The sequence below is a fragment of the Salvelinus namaycush genome, chromosome 8 (assembly GCF_016432855.1).
Source record: "Salvelinus namaycush isolate Seneca chromosome 8, SaNama_1.0, whole genome shotgun sequence".
Classification (NCBI taxonomy): Eukaryota; Metazoa; Chordata; class Actinopteri; order Salmoniformes; family Salmonidae; genus Salvelinus; species Salvelinus namaycush.
The window spans coordinates 28,359,737-28,375,570 of record NC_052314.1 but is presented as its reverse complement, the minus strand read 5'-3'; the positions used below and the strand labels follow the sequence as shown (position 1 = coordinate 28,375,570).

The 15,834-nt window shown below is 43.5% G+C and overlaps 1 protein-coding gene across 1 annotated transcript; it reads right to left on the bottom strand.

Annotated features, from left to right (window-relative positions):
- Positions 1-27: 27 nt before the first annotated feature.
- On the bottom strand, positions 28-15,588 carry cep135 (centrosomal protein 135). The gene is made up of 24 exons (XM_038999586.1): positions 15,342-15,588; positions 14,858-14,985; positions 14,553-14,743; positions 14,216-14,383; positions 13,889-14,030; positions 9,659-9,872; positions 9,246-9,461; positions 9,057-9,122; positions 8,709-8,859; positions 8,361-8,602; positions 8,051-8,206; positions 4,668-4,886; positions 4,297-4,448; positions 4,087-4,202; positions 3,814-3,968; positions 3,652-3,707; positions 3,251-3,419; positions 2,962-3,072; positions 2,562-2,747; positions 2,153-2,362; positions 1,293-1,495; positions 1,069-1,173; positions 783-938; positions 28-597 (listed from the first exon to the last, which is right to left on the bottom strand). Exons 2-24 carry the CDS (start codon positions 14,968-14,970, stop codon positions 576-578), a joined length of 3,519 nt encoding a protein of 1,172 aa, XP_038855514.1. The 5' UTR covers positions 14,971-14,985; positions 15,342-15,588; the 3' UTR covers positions 28-575.
- Positions 15,589-15,834: the final 246 nt, after the last annotated feature.

Below are 15,834 nucleotides of genomic sequence, written 5' to 3'. Positions count from 1 at the left end.
AGTGCAGTGAATTTGTTTGTACAAAACTTTATTTGAAGGAATAAGTTATTTAGGCATAATGGGAATAATATGTAACATTAAACATGTAAAAATACCACAGAACACAAAGCTGAACTAATGAACTATTCTCCTATCAGTGGTCTAATAACCAAGTCCAGATTCTTATAAATACATTTGGTAAAAGTATCTCAGTCCAATCACCTATGGATCTCCCAAGTAAAAGCAGAAAATGTACAGTACCTCCAAGGTACACTTCAATTTGACAATACTATTAGTAGCTCAATTAGTCAATTTTTTCCCATGGAGAAACATAATATAGACAATCAAATTCTTGAAACAATTGGCACTGGAATTATCTTTGGTGAGAGGACGGCATGATTTCTTTGATCCAAGTTATTGCATCCTTCATAGGGAAGGAGAACGGTGGCATTTTAGACCATTAGAAGCATTTGTGTTGGACACAAGAGTTGCTAAGTTGTGTGTGAATAGTTTGTGTGATGCGTCCGAACTGATACCCTTACAGGCTTCTCACGCACTCACTCCAGCTCCTTCATTTCCCTGTCTGTCTGGTGGCTCTACTCCTTAAAGCTCACAATTCTGTGGAGGAAAAGGGAAGTCACATCAATTACAGGCTTGAATACAATCAGTGTGATCTATAAAGTCTCTGTTTTATAGATGCTAGAGTATCGCAGTGATTGCAGAATGGATATAAAAGTAGGAAGTGGTGTGATGTGTGTGTCTGTCTGTGCAAGCACGTACGTAGTATTGTGAGTGTAACTCACTTCTCTGGTGACCGGTCGGTGGAGTGCTCTGGAGTTCGCAGGATGGAACGTTCCGGGGAGGGGGGACGTGGACTCAGAGATCTGCTCAGGGGGGAGGAGCTCCGCAGTGAGGAGAAAGACATACCTTGCCTGCGCATCTCCTGCACAGCCCTCTCACTGAGGTAGAGAGACAACAAGGGCATGAGGGACACATAGTAGCCCTCAGCCTTTTCAATTACACGCAAACAAAAATGTGGATTATTGAGGTAGGTGACTGATAAGCTGGGCACAGAGTCATTCAGCTCACCGCTCAAAGCGCTCAGTGGTCAGCTGTCTCTTCAGCACGTCCATCTCTGTCTGCAGCTGAGAGACTTTCCCTCGGAGTAGTGAAACCTCCCTGGCATGCCCTGCCCTGCACACACAATGTTACTTATCTTTATTAAATCAGTAAGACTCAAGATTGTGTGTAGTCAGTGGGTCTGTGAAGAAGTACATTCGTTGGCTCAAGGATTCTTTAGGACCTTCTCTTACGTTTTGCTGTCAGCGAGGGCGAGTCTGTCCCGCAGAACCTTCAGCTCCGACTCCCTCTCGCTGGCGCTCAAATGCGTGTGGAACTCCTTCTGCCGATTGGAGGAGAGAAGTGTCTCTAGGTTACGTACAGTCAGCCTCTCACTGGCCAGCTGTTTCTTCAGCAGCTCTGCCTCCGAGCGCACGTCCTCCAGCTCTCCTGTCACCTACGAGAGCAGCACAAGCCCATAGACAGACATAATGAAGGGCAGAGTCGACACTACACAGACAGGGCACATTTTCTTATAGCTAGGTTCCTGCATTTAGCAAGGCCTGTATCGCAACTTATTGGTACATGCATTGTGTGTGTTTGTGTAGTCAAAAGTTTGGACACACCTACTCATTCCAGGGTTCTTTATTTTTACTATTTTCAACATTGTAGAATAATAGTGAAGACATCAAAACTATGAAATAACACATATGGAATCATGTAACCAAAAAATATAAAATATATTTTAGATTCTTCAAAGTAGCCACACTTTGATGATAGCTTTGCACACTCTTGGCATCCTCTCAACCAGCTTCATGAGGTAGTCACCTGGAAATCATTTCAATTAACAGCTGTGCATTGTTAAAAGTAAATTTGTGGAATTTCTTTCCTTCTTAATGCGTTTGAGCCAATCAGTTGTATTGTGACAAGTTAGGGGTGGTATACAGAAGATAGCCCTATTTGGTAAAAGACCAAGTCCATATTTGTTGAGTTATATATATATATACACACACACACATACACATACACGTGTGTGGTGTACATTTCCACCATTGCTAAATTCATGAAGGGAAATGAAAAGGGTGGAGGACTGAGATGCAGTCAGTTTGCTCACCCTCTCCAGCTCCATGCTCTTGGAGGTGAGCTGGCGGGTGCTGAGCTCTTTGCTTGAGTCCAGTTTGACACAGAGCTCCCTGACAGAGGCCAGGTCAGACAGCAGGACAGTCTTCTCCCCCCGGGCCGCCTGCAGTTCCTCCTCCAGCCGGGACATGCCCCGGGCCAGGGACGACACCTGGGCCTCGTACGCCTGCAGGGCATTCATGTGCTATACGGTTGGGACAGAACAGGCATCCTCATCACCAATTGCAACAATGCAAGTGAATTCAGTATAGTAGATTTTGGGTAGAGGTATGCAAGAACAGACAACATAAGCTAATGGACATTTTAAACAAAACTCAAACTCTACCCATTTTAAGCTTTATCTACAGCATTTTTCTCCACCCACATTGCCCCCCCAGTCTCACCTCCTGGATCTCTCTCTCCTGATGTCCCACAGTCTCTCTGAGGTGTCGTCTCTCTGTGTCTGAGGAGAGCAGCTCCAGGCGGATGGAGTTGTTGAGGCCCTCAGCGTGCTGCAGCTTCAGCTCCCGGTCCTCTGACTCCCCATGGGCCATCCGGAACCGCTCCAGCATCTCCCTGTTCTCCTTCTCCTGGAAGACAACATTATTTAAATCAGTTAAAAACTATTGGAAGGACTCCATAGCAACTGGAGGATGTGTACTTGGCTAAACACTGGAAAACAGCCATTATCAATTCCAGTAGATACATAATAATCCAATTGTAATATCTACACTAGAATACAATCCCTTTGAGGGAAACATCTAGTGTGAATATACTACTGCTGTGTAGAGTGTTACTGTTTACCTTTGCAAGCATTATATTCTCTATTCTGGCCACTTCTGAGATGTAGGAGTGAACTCTCATCTTCAGCTCGTCTTTCTCATGCAAGGCGTCTTCCATCTCGGCATGCACAGCCTGGACACACAACACGTGCAAATGAGACCCATGAAAACAGAGTACGTATGAAATGTTTGCATCCCAATTAAATAAAGAACTTGTACAGTAAATGTGCCCCCAAGTTAGATACGTCTATTGTGGGTGACAGAATTTTGTTCTGTTCACAAAAGCGCTGTTATCCAACTGTGCTCTGTACCTGGTTCTCCCTGGTCATAGTGGCTAGGTCATCCTGTAGTCTCCGGTTCTCTCGCAGGGCGATCTCTCGGTCTCTCCCCACTCCAGACAGCTCCTCCTGGGCAGAGTCAAGTTGTCTGCGTAGACTGGCTATCTCCCGCTCACGGCTGCTCAGTGCCCCCTTCAGCTGACTGCAGGTACAACACAATATCACTGATCCGCTCGCCACACACACACACACACACACACACACACACACACACACACACACACACACACACACACACACACACACACACACACACACACACACACACACACACACACACACACACACACACACACACACACACACACACACACACCTCTCACACAAATGCACGAACAGACAACTCAAAACACACAAGAAGAGTGTACACTTACTCTAGGGAGTTCTCCATGTCTTTAACAGTAAGTCTAACTTCCTCCAGTGTCTTCACCTGCAGAATGAGAGACAGAACAGTGCTCACTCTGCAGGACTGCCTACTTCTATAGTTCTAGTCCCTCTAACATGTACAGGCCAGTCACTGGTATCTAGTGCCCTACCTTCCTGAACAGCTCGTCCTGCAGCAAGGCCAGGCTCTCAGTCTTCTGGTCCACGTCATCCTGCAGAGCATCCTTCTCCCTGTCCAGGGCAGAGACAGTCTTCTGGAGCACAGTAACTCCATCTCTCTGGGTGGAGCCATGGCGACTCAGCTCAGCTGATGGAATTATTATTTTAAAATAAAAATAAATAAAAAAGCATCTCAGAATAAACAAAGGGAAACCGTGTGTAGGATATCCAGGTCTAACTAACCCCTGCATCCATAAACCCCTCACCTATTTTCTCCTCCAGTTTCTCCATCTGCTGGTGGGAAGCATGGAGCTCGTTGGTCTTCACAGAGAGCCTGTGTTGTGTGTCAAACAGAGACTGTTCCATCTGCTCCTGCAACAGCCTGAACATAGAGCGGGAATTAGCCATTTCCCATCACTACATAAATGACATCACATCCATACAAAGAAAGACAGACAGACACCGACAGACAGTACCGTAGTGCGCTGGACTCAGCTCTCTGCTGGGCCGTCTCCTCTGCAGTGTGGACCAGGGCAGTGGAGCGAGCCTTCAGCTCCTCCTCTATAGCCACCCTGCCCTCCTTCAGCAATGACACCTGAGACCGCAGGTCCAGACGTTCCCTCTCCAACTGGGGACCAAAAACACACACCATAACACACTCTACTCCTGGTACATCGTGCATGCAAGATCAGCTGAGGTGGTAATAATGGCAGAGGCAGACATGATTGACAGCGCAGTACACGGTGGTTGTAAAATCGGTGTAAGGTGTTCTATCTACAAAAAGTAATATGATCAACTGCGACAGGATCATTTGGCTTTGATTTGGTGAGAAGTTGATCAGTCTCACAGTCTTGATGGTGTTTTCCAGGTTCAGGATCCTCCGCTCCTCTTCCTCTCGGTCTGTGAGAGCACAGGTCTGGGCAACTTTTAGTCTCTCTCGGAGTGTGTCCCTCTCGGAGGTGATCCTTTGTAGGTCAGCATCAGCTTGCTCCCTCTCCTCCTTCAGCCTCAGGACCTCTGTGGACAGCTCTGATCCTGTACGGACCCGCCTCAGCTCCTCCTGAACCTTCAGTACAGACATAGATATTAGAGGTCGACCGATTAATTAGGGCCGATTTCAAGTTTTCATAACAAATCGGTAATCTGCCTTTTTGGCTGCCGATTATGGCCGATTACATTGCAATCCACGAGGAAACTGCGTGGCAGGCTGACCGCGAGTGCAGCGTCAAAAGGACCTCGTGGATGTAAGGAGCCAAGGTAAGTTGCTAGCTAGCATTAAACTTATCTTATAAAAAACAATCAATCTTCACATGATCACCAGTTAACCTAGTAATATCATCAACCATGTGTAGTTAACTAGCTTGTCCTGCGTTGCATATAATCAATGCGGTGCCTGTTCATTTATCATCGAATCACAGCCTACTTCAACATCGCCAAACAGGTGATGATTTAACAAAAGCGCATTGGCGAAAAAAGCACAATCATTGCACAAATGTACAGTTGAAGTCGGAAGTTTACATACACCTTAGCCAAATACATTTAAACTCAGTTGAACTATTCCTGACATTTAATCCTAGTAAAAATTTGTTAGGATCACCACTTTATTTTAAGAATGTAAAATGTCAGAATAATAGTAAAGAAAATTATTTCAGCTTTTATTTCTTTCATCACATTCCCAGTGTGTCAGAAGTTTACATACACTCAATTAGTATTTGGTAGCATTGCCTTTAAATTGTTTAACTTGGGTCAAACATGTCGGGTAGCCTTCCACAAGCTTCCCACAATAAGTTAGGTGAATTTTGTCCCATTCCTCCTGACAGAGCTGGTGTAACTGAGTCAGGTTTGTAGGCCTCCTTGCTTGCACATGCTTTTGCAGTTCTGCCCACACATTTTCTATAGGATTGAGGTCAGGGCTTTGTGATGGCCATTCCAATACCTTAACTTTGTTGTCCTTAAGCCATTTTGCCACGACTTTGGAAGTATGCTTGGGGTCATTGTCCATTTGGAAGACCCATATGCGAACCAAGCTTTAACTTCCTGAATGATGTCTTGAGATGTTGCTTCAATATATCCACAGAATTTCCTACCTCATGATGCCATCTATTCTGTGAAGTGCACCAGTCCCTCCTGCAGCAAAGCACACCCACAACATGATGCTGCCACCCCTGTGCTTCACGGTTGGGATGGTGTTCTTCGGCTTGCAAGCCTCCCCCTTTTTCCTCCAAACATAACGATGGTCATTATGGCCAAACAGTTCTATTTTTGTTTCATCAGACCAGAGGACATTTCTCCAAAAAGTACGATATTTGTCCCCATGTGCAGTTGCAAACCGTAGTCTGGCTTTTTATGGCGGTTTTGGAGCAGTGGCTTCTCCCTTGCTGAGCGGCCTTTCAGGTTATGTCGATATAGGACTCGTTTTACTGTTGATATAGATACTTTTGTACCTGTTTCCTCCAGCATCTTCACAAGGTCCTTTGTTGTTTTTCTGGGATTGATTTGCACTTTTCGCACCAAAGTACGTTAATCTCTAGGAGACAGAATGTGTCTCCATCCTGAGCGGTATGACGGCTGCGTGGTCCCATGGTGTTTATACTTGCGTACTATTGTTTGTACAGACGAACGTGGTACCTTCAGGCGTTTGGAAATTGCTCCCAAGGATGAACCAAACTTGTGGAGGTCTACAATTGTTTTTCTGAAGTCTTGGCTGATTTCTTTTGATTTTCCCATGATGTCAAGCAAAGAGGCGCTGAGTTTGAAGGTAGGCCTTGAAATACATCCACAGGTACACCTCCAATTGACACAAATTATGTCAATTAGCCTATCAGAAGCTTCTAAAGCCATGACATCATTTTCTGGAATTTTCCAAGCTGTTTAAAGGCACAGTCAACTTAGTGTATGTAAACTTCTGACCCACTGGAATTGTGATTAATTGAAATAATCTGTCTGTAAACAATTGTTGGGAAAATGACTTGTGTCATGCACAAAGTAGATGTCCTAACCGACTTGCCAAATCTATAGTTTGTTAACAAGACATTTGTGGAGTGTTTGAAAAACGAGTTTTAATGACTCCAACCTAAGTGTATGTAAACTTCCGACTTCAACTGTACCTAACCATAAACATCAATGCCTTTCTTAAAATCAATACACAGAAGTGTATTTAGTTAAAGAAATTAATGTTAGCAGGCAATATTAACTAGGGAAATTGTGTCACTTCTCTTGCGTTCAGTGCAAGCAGCGTCAGGGTATATGCAACAGTTTGAGCCGACCTGGCTCATTGCGAACTGTGAACTAATTTGCCAGAATTTTACATAATTATGACATAACATAAAAGTTTGTGCAATGTAACAGCAATATTTAGACTTAGGGTTGTCACCCGTTCGATAAAATACGTAACGGTTCCGGTTTTCGAAATGATAGTTTCCGGATTTTACCGTATTAATGACCAAAGGCTTGTATTTCTGTGTGTTTATTATATTATAATTAAGTATATGATTTGATATAGCAGTCTGACTGAGCGGTGGTAGGCAGCAGCAGCCTCATAAGCATTAATTCAAACAGCACTTTACTGCGTTTGCCAGCAGCTCTTAGCAATGCTTGAAGCACAGCGCTGTTTATGACTTCAAGCCTATCAACTCCCGAGATTAGGCTGGCAATACTAAAGTGCGTATAAGAACATCCAATAGTCAAAGGTATATGAAATAGAAATGGTAGAGAGAGAAATAGTCGACGCGTCATAATTCCTTTAATTAACTACAACCCAAAACTTCTTAACTGGGAATATTGAAGAACTGGGAATATTGAACCACCAGCTTTCATATGTTCTCATGTTGGGGAAATTGGGGGAAAAAAGTATTATTATTATTATTTTTAAGTGTAGATTTGCAGGAAATAAGCTTTAAAACAAAATTCTCTCCGCCAACAAGAGGGGTGTGAACAGTTTGGGGTCGCGAGGTTGGGGTTTGTTACTATGCCGATAAACATTATTATTATTATATGACAATATCCATCCAGACCTTTGCCATCTAGGACATTTGTGTGACCGGACAGTAGTACTTGAGTGCCCCCGTCATAGACAGGGGCTTTCAAATACTGATCCAACGGAGGAGGGTGTAAGATGTGTATTTTATACCTGAATTGATAGGTATGATAGGTATGACTTTCAATGTTTGGTACTACACTGAAACAGTCTTTTTCATTTGATATGCCATGTCCTGGACTGGCCTGTCTCACCTTTTTGCACTGTAAACTAAGCTGGTCCCGCTCAGCAGTAAGGGCCTTGACGTTGGTTTGGATGTCCTCCATGTGTCTCTCAAAACCCAGCAGTACAGCCTGGAGCTCATCTCTCTCCTTCACTGTCCGGGAGAGCTCCAAATCAACATTGTCCCCCTAAATAACACACAAAAAGAAATGATTTACCATACATGCAAACAAAATAATGATATAAGAGGCTTACTAGTACCATGAGTTTATGTACGTATATACAGTAAATAAGAACATAACTATGTATTCTTTGCATTAGTATAATGGCTGGCTCTCTCACCCTGCCATGCCAGCCTGTTCTCCCCCTGGGGCTCCTGCCCCTGCCTGGGCTGCTGCGGGTGGGTTTGTGGTCCATGCCGCCTGGTCCCCTGGCCCTGAGGTAGCGCTCAGCCTCCTGTCGGTAATAGTCCCGCTCCTCCTCCAGGCTCCTGACAAATGCGTCCAGACGAGATGGGGAGCGGTCCTTCCCACACACACCGTGTTTAGACCTCATGCTCTCCAGCTCAAGCACCAGCTCTTTATCTAGATACAGCAACCAGAGTCAGTTGGGCTTAGGCCAACTATAATCAATGAGAGACATTTGAGTCCCAAAGTTCCAGTGAGACAGGAGAAAAACACTGCTACTCACCAGCATCAGTCATTTTCTCTAGTTTGTCCTGAAGCCTCCTCTTCTCTTCCTCCAGGAAGTTCATCAGTCCCTCCATCTTCTCATTTTGCTCCCTGAGCTCCCCCAGCTGGTTCCTCAGACGGTCCTTCTCGTAGTCTCCCTCAGCGTGGTCCTAAAACATCCAGTCAGAGGAGTCAGATACAAATATGATATTGTGAGTAAAATGCTGCACAGATTCAAGTTGCCCTTTAACAACTATCTGATGTGGTACTGTAACAGATAGACATTCTCTAGTCATTGAAACGTTAAGTTTTAACAGGAACGTGTAGGCTACAAGCCTTTATAAGCCCAATAAATAAAAAGTCATACCCTTCTTAACTTTGTGATTACATCTTCCAAGTCCTCCAAGGCTCGGTGTTGCTTTTGGATTTCTTTCTGAGGAGAAAAACAGGCCACAGATTTGTCAAAAACGTTTCCCTCAAATTGAACCCTCTGCCTGTCTTTATACAGTACTCCTCCTGTTCCCATTTATCATCTTCCTCCTTCCTCCTTTCTCACCTTGGCTTCCTGTAGTTCCAGGTCAGCAGTCTCCAGCACCAGGTCCTTGTCCTTCTCCAGCTGCTTGGCCAGGTGGTCTATGTGGGTGAGCTCCTGACACAACTCCTGGTTCTTGGCACTGAGGTCCGCCACCTCGGTGGATGCATCCTGCTTCCTCTGCTGCAACCCCTGAACCTTCTGCTCCAGAGTCCTGTTAGTCTCCTGTAGATACTCGATCTGGAAACACGACACCGAGAGGTCAATGTGTGGTAAGTGCTCAAAGGACTTTGGCAAGCCTGAGTTGATGGTTGTTGGTGTTGACAGATACAAGTAAGTTATTTGTGGTCAGTTTCAGTTTGAGGGTAGGTTGCGGAGATCAATTCAATGTGTGGGTAATACCCATTGCGTGAAGTGGGTCAGGTTTCGGTTCTTACCTGCAGGTTAAGGTGGGCAATCAGTTTCTCATTGCTGATGGTCTGAGCCTCTAGGGAGATGACATCATAAGGACGCCCCCCATCAAGTGCTCGACTAAGACGCTCAATCTCTTTGTCTCGCTCCTCAACCTGTATGTGCAGGTGTTTGATACCGCCCTGAGCTCTTTCAAGGTCTAATTTCAGTTTGGTTATGTCCTGCTGCAGCTCCTGGATCCTAGGGTAAAATTAATCACAGTTATTACTAGGAGTATAATGGTACACATATTTGTATTGAACTGGGGGGGTATATAGATAGATATTCTAAAATGGATTAAAAATATATATCCTCAATCTACACACAATACCCCATAATGACAAAGCGAAAAATATAAAAACAGAAATACCTTATTTACATAAGTATTCAGACCCTTTGCTATGAGACTCGAAATTGGGCTCAGGTGCATCCTGTTTCAATTGATCATCCTTGAGATGTTTCTACAACTTGATTGGAATCCACCTGTGGTAAATTCAATTGATTGGACATGATTTGGAAAGGCACACACCTGTCTATATAAGTTGACCGTGCATGTCAGAGCAAAAACCAAGCCATGAGATCAAAGGAATTGTCTGCAGCATTGAAGGTCCCCAAGAACAGTGGTCTCCATCATTCTTAAATAGAAAAGTTTGGAACCACCAAAACTCTTTCTCGAGCTGGCCGTGTGTGTGTAATCCATTTTAGAATAAGGCTGTAACGTAACAAAATGTGGAAAAAGTCAAGGGGTCTGAATATTTTCCGAATGCACTGTATGTATGTACACACACACTAAGACCTGCTTTTTCCATGACAGACTGACCAGGTGAATCCAGGTGAAAGCTATGATCCCTTATTGATGTCACTTGTTAAATCCACTTCAAATCAGTATAGATGAAGGGGAGGAGACATGTTAAAGAATGATTTTTAAGCATTGAGACATTGATTGTGTATGTGTGCCATTCATAGGGTGAATAGGCAAGACAAAATATTCAGGTGCCTTTGAACAAGGTATAGCAGTAGGTGCCAGGTGCACCGGTTTGTAAGAACTGCAACGCTGCTGAGTTTTTCACGCTCAACAGTTTCCTGTGTGTATCAAGAATGGTCCACCACCCAAAGGACATCCAGCCAACTTGACACAACTGTGGGAAGCATTGGAGTCAACATGGGCCAACGTTCCTGGGGAACACTTTCGACACCTTGAAGAGTCCATGCCTCAAAGAATGCAACTCAATATTAGGAAGGTGTTCTTAATGCTTTGGACACGATCAATAGTGTCACGACTCCTGGCTGAGGATCCAAGGCCTCAGATCAGCTTGGCAAATTGCTGACGATGACCAGACCCCTCTCACCACGGGGGGGGGGGGGGCTGGGTCGGTTTTATGACACCTCACGCCAATCGTAAATTTTATGCAGCAGAGAACCCTCTCTTGCGCTTTAGTATCAAGATTGGAATGTGCTTTGTTACAGAGACATTTTGCCACCAAAAAACTCTAACATCCAAAAGTGAACACTGGAACAATATTTCTAACATCCAAATGTGGGAAGTGGTCTATGGAACATGTCTATTTTGTGATGCTATTTAAAAAAAAAAAATGTTTTTAATGGTATAACAAAAATACTGTAACTTGGAAAGTGAACACACTGTTTGTGTCAAGATTCCATCCAATACGTGGTGCAGACAATATGCAAAAGGTTGAAACTATTTTTTGTTAAGATAGGAATGTGATTTTAGTTCTCTAACGAGATCATAGTTTTTGATTATACTTTGCACAGTAACTAGCCATGCCCCGAATGAGGTCAGAGAGCTTGTCAGCGTGATGGAACCGCCCTTTTCGATCAGAGTGCTTAAAAGGACTGGGTAAGAATTAAACTGAGGAGATAATCTCACCTACCAGACCAGAAAAGCGTGGAGCGTTAGCTACATGTGGGAAATGGTTGAAACGTTGAACCAACATGAGGTGAAGAAGATAACCTCACCTACCAGACCAGGGTACTGCCAGTCTGCAGCTGCGTGTGTAAAGTGCTTCAAACTCTGACTAAAGACACGAGATGTGAAGGAGAAAAATCGCATCTTAGACAATCATTGGTGCATCTAAGTAGCTGCTCAGAGGACACAGCCCATTGAAGCCAGGACAACTAAGAAGGACATTGTGACCTCTGGTGGACAACCTGAGCCTTACACCAATCGATCCCTTCCTATAGAAGAATTGATTGGTTTCAACAGAGATATACAACGAACAAAGACATCCACATGTAAATACATTCATTACTTCTTATTCCAAAACAGACGGTGGTTCTTGTGCAAAGTAAATGTGAGCGTAGTTTTTAAATGTATGATAAGTGTCTCTTTCGCTCTCACTTTTCCCCCTTCCCATCTATGATGTAACAAGCCGTCATATCTTGTCAGTCCACTAGGGACTTTTGTCTCATAAGTGTGTATGTGTATTCTGTGTTATTATTCAGTTAGTAAATAAATAATTAAACCAATTTGTGTAGTACTGAATAATCAGGAAAGATTGGGGTTCATGCAGATCCAAGAAGGTTACGACTGTTCAGAATGAGAACTGATATAAGGTAATGATTAATAAGTGACAGTTATCGATATACTGTTTTAACTTATATCTTCTAGAGTTTCTGGAAATGGTAACTCGTTAAACAACTTATTCCGTGGTGCCACAAATTCCTAATGAGTTAATTGTTACATGATTAATTTAATCGGGTAACAATTAAACATAGTTAGTGGATTGAATAAATAACAGTCATCACATTAATGAAGGTCACGTCACGACAATAGATTATATAGAGAGTCAAGTGCGCTCCTTTGTATGCCTCGAGTAAATCTCAGCTGAAAAATAAAAACAATTAAGGCTATTCTGTTAAAACAACTGCTGATTGCAATTAAAATTAAGATCTTAAATTGGCGCATTTCAAATGGTCCTTTTGTGACACGCAGCCGGGAACTAGTTCTGTACAATGGCGAGTGGCGGGGTCGATAAACCAGGAGAATCCTCCATCATCGTTTAGATATCCAGTTTGGGAACATTTTGGCTTCCCAGTAGATTACAACAGTGATGGACAGAGAGTTGTGGATAAAATGTTAACTATATTTGCCACTGTTCAATGAGAATAGATTGTGCAGCTGCCAACATCTCAGTATTCCTACCACTGGAGCAAGACGGAAACAACAACTTCGTTTCCCCTTTGCATTCAAGCAGCTCTTCGCAGCTGATTCTGGGCCAAAGAAATTACAAAAGCGACAGGTATGTTTATAGCCACTGATATGCACCCATTCTAGGTGGTTGAGAATACAAACTTACCTCTAGCACCCATTTCAGCAAACAGGTATTACACGCTCAATTGCAAGCCAAATCCGAAGTTATCAATGAATTGACCAATGCACCCTGTGTTGCGTCAACTACAGATAAAAAAATAAATATATTAAATTTAAACTAGGTAAGTCAGTTAAGAACAAGTTCTTATTTACAATGACGGTCTAGGAACAATGGGTTGCCTTGTTCAGGGCAGAACTAGAGATTTTTACCTCGGGGATTCGATCTAGCAACCTTTCGGTTACTGGCCCAAATCTCTAACCACTAAGCTACTTGCTGCCGCTAATGGATGGATGGACCTCCAGGGCTACAGAGAAGCTGTGACAGCCCCATTACATTACCCCGGAGAGGGAGATGAGAAGTACCGCTACAGACACGCCCCCTTTATGAGAGTGCACATCTTTTTCTCGTTGTAAGGAAACACTATAGCATAAGCCTATACAATGTCTGAGTCATGTTTACATATTGATTTCACATGCATATTGCACATTATTTTAGTGTTGTTATTGAGTAATCGTGCATTTTGATTTAATAAAATACTAAGTGTTGATATGGCTCCATATACCCGATGAGAGCACAATCAGGAACACCAATACTTTCTATTTTCTTAAATAAACAAAAAATAACTACAGTAACAGCTGGCATTTAATTTTCCTCTGTACCGACAGCGAACCGTGACCCCCAAACCTATAATACGTACTGAACCGCGGCTTTGGTGAACCGTTACACCCCTTGTTATTACACAATTAAAACATTGCAAATATCCCTTTGATGCATCTTGATGTGAATAGCACTACCATACTATTTAATTGTACATTGTTAATATGTTTAAATAAATACAAAATCAATTGCTTGTAAGTGATTAAACAGCTACAAGGAGGATCCCACCTGTCATCAGCCACCTGCAGAAGATCTGCGATGTACGGGTCATCAGGCTGCGCCACAGGTTGAGTGGGCCCAGAGGAGGGCGGGATAAGCTCATCAATCTGCATCCGCTGACGTCTGAAAGGAATGCTGTGCTTTTTCCCTCCTGTCAAATCATCATTAATGGAAACATCCTGGTCAACTGGTGTGTGGTTGTATAGAGGCTGGATGTACACGTTAGAAAAACAGGATATGTAGTTTTGCTCTAGCTTAAGAACTTGAGTGAATAACTTGTGGGTGAGTAATAGAAGTATGAGGTGGATGCCAGTGGATGTTGGGTCTATGTCCTACCTGGTGTCTGCACCACAGCCTGCATGTTCTTCTCCTGCAGCTGCTGAATGCGCTCTGTCTTGGCCTTGCTGTCCTTCTCCAGGGAGCGGACCTTGTGCACATACTGGTTGTTTAGGAACTTCAGGTCTGATGTCTCATGGTCCAGCTTTCTGATGTAGGCTTTGAGCTCTGAGACAAAGGGCAGTGACAGGTTTCATATCAAAATATATGTATTGCCAGTGATAACAGAGGAGTAAAAATGAATGGGTTAGACCAGTTATTTCTGTTACGAGAGAACAGTGGAATTCATATATGAATGGACTGCTGCTTCACTGAGTGGCATTGTGTGGACTGATACCTCTGCTTACTCGGTCTTTCTCCTCCCTTAGTTTGAGGAGTCCAAGGTGCAGCTCGTTGTTCTCCCGGACCAGCCGGGCATTCTCCGTCTTGTATGGCTCCAGGAGGGCATCTAAATTACGGCTTTCTTTCTCAGTCTTCCCTGCATTGAGCTTGGCATTGCGCAGACTTTCAGTGGTGTGGACCAGATCACTGCAGTATAGGCAGAAACACACAAACCTCATTCACTATAACATGGGACGCAATAACATCTCTCTATATAACTGGTCATTTACTATCATGTCTCAGAGGTGAATATGTATTTACCTGAACAATTTTTCCACCAGTGGCAGGGTCTCGATTCCCAAAGGCTGTCTGTATCCCAGTTGATCCAGACGTTTCCGAAGGTTGATAAACTTCCTCTCTGCATTGGTGCTCATTGTTGCTGCAGCAGTCTACAAAACAGGACATAATAAAGATTCGTAGACATCTCCATCTGTGGTTATAGCTAGTTTATTTGCTGACTACAGTTTATTGACTACATAGCTAGCCAATACTATTGGACTAGCCCAAGATGGACTGGTAGTGCATTGACAACTGAAATGGGCTACTATTGGACCAGAGCAAGTAACGTTAGCCAGCGCATTCATCCTATCAAGCTGCAGCTAGCTAGCTAACGTTAGCTAGGTCGTTCAGGCCAGGTAAAGTTATGGCAAAAGGGAAAACAGGATTTCACTGACAGTCTAGCTTGCTATAGCTAAATTATATATTCTTGTCAGTAAACTTTCATTAGTAGCTCAATTATACTCACAAATCCACGGTCCGGTTAGCTAGATAGCTAACTTAGTTAGCTAACGTTAGCTGTGATTGTTGACATGACTTCTGTAAACAAAGTTATCGAACAAACAACCCTGAAAAGACTGCATGAGACTCTCACGTATGTGCCAGGTGGAACACCTTGTAGAGGTTTGCGATGGTGGTCAGTCAGTACATGGATTTTTCATGAATGCAAAGCTGTCGTTCGGCTCGCCCTGATCTGAACTAGCTAGCTAGCTTGTTCTCTGTCGGCGGTAAAGTAGTTTGAAAATGGCGCCGAAGCTCATCCCACTTCGCTTTAACTTCTCCATGGAAACGAGACACATGTCACCTGAACCTGTACCAGTGAACATCTCCAAAGTCTCCAACGAGTTCAGTAGTAGCCTACACTCAGTTCTACTTCGCAGTTGTAGTTATCACTACACAATGAATGAGCTCAGTGCTTCTAATCTAATGCCAACTGTAAAATAGAAATACATGTTAAACAA

What these genes read in the sequence shown, in the direction of transcription:
- cep135 (XM_038999586.1), bottom strand. Translation starts at nt 14,970, where the DNA reads ATGAGCACCAATGCAGAGAGGAAGTTTATCAACCTTCGGAAACGTCTG. An exon ending in TTGCCCACCTTAACCTGCAG is followed by an intron (nt 9,462 to 9,658) that starts GTAAGAACCGAA and finishes TCGTGTTTCCAG; the next exon opens with ATCGAGTATCTACAGGAGAC. An exon ending in AGAATATAATGCTTGCAAAG is followed by an intron (nt 2,748 to 2,961) that starts GTAAACAGTAAC and finishes GTTGTCTTCCAG; the next exon opens with GAGAAGGAGAACAGGGAGAT.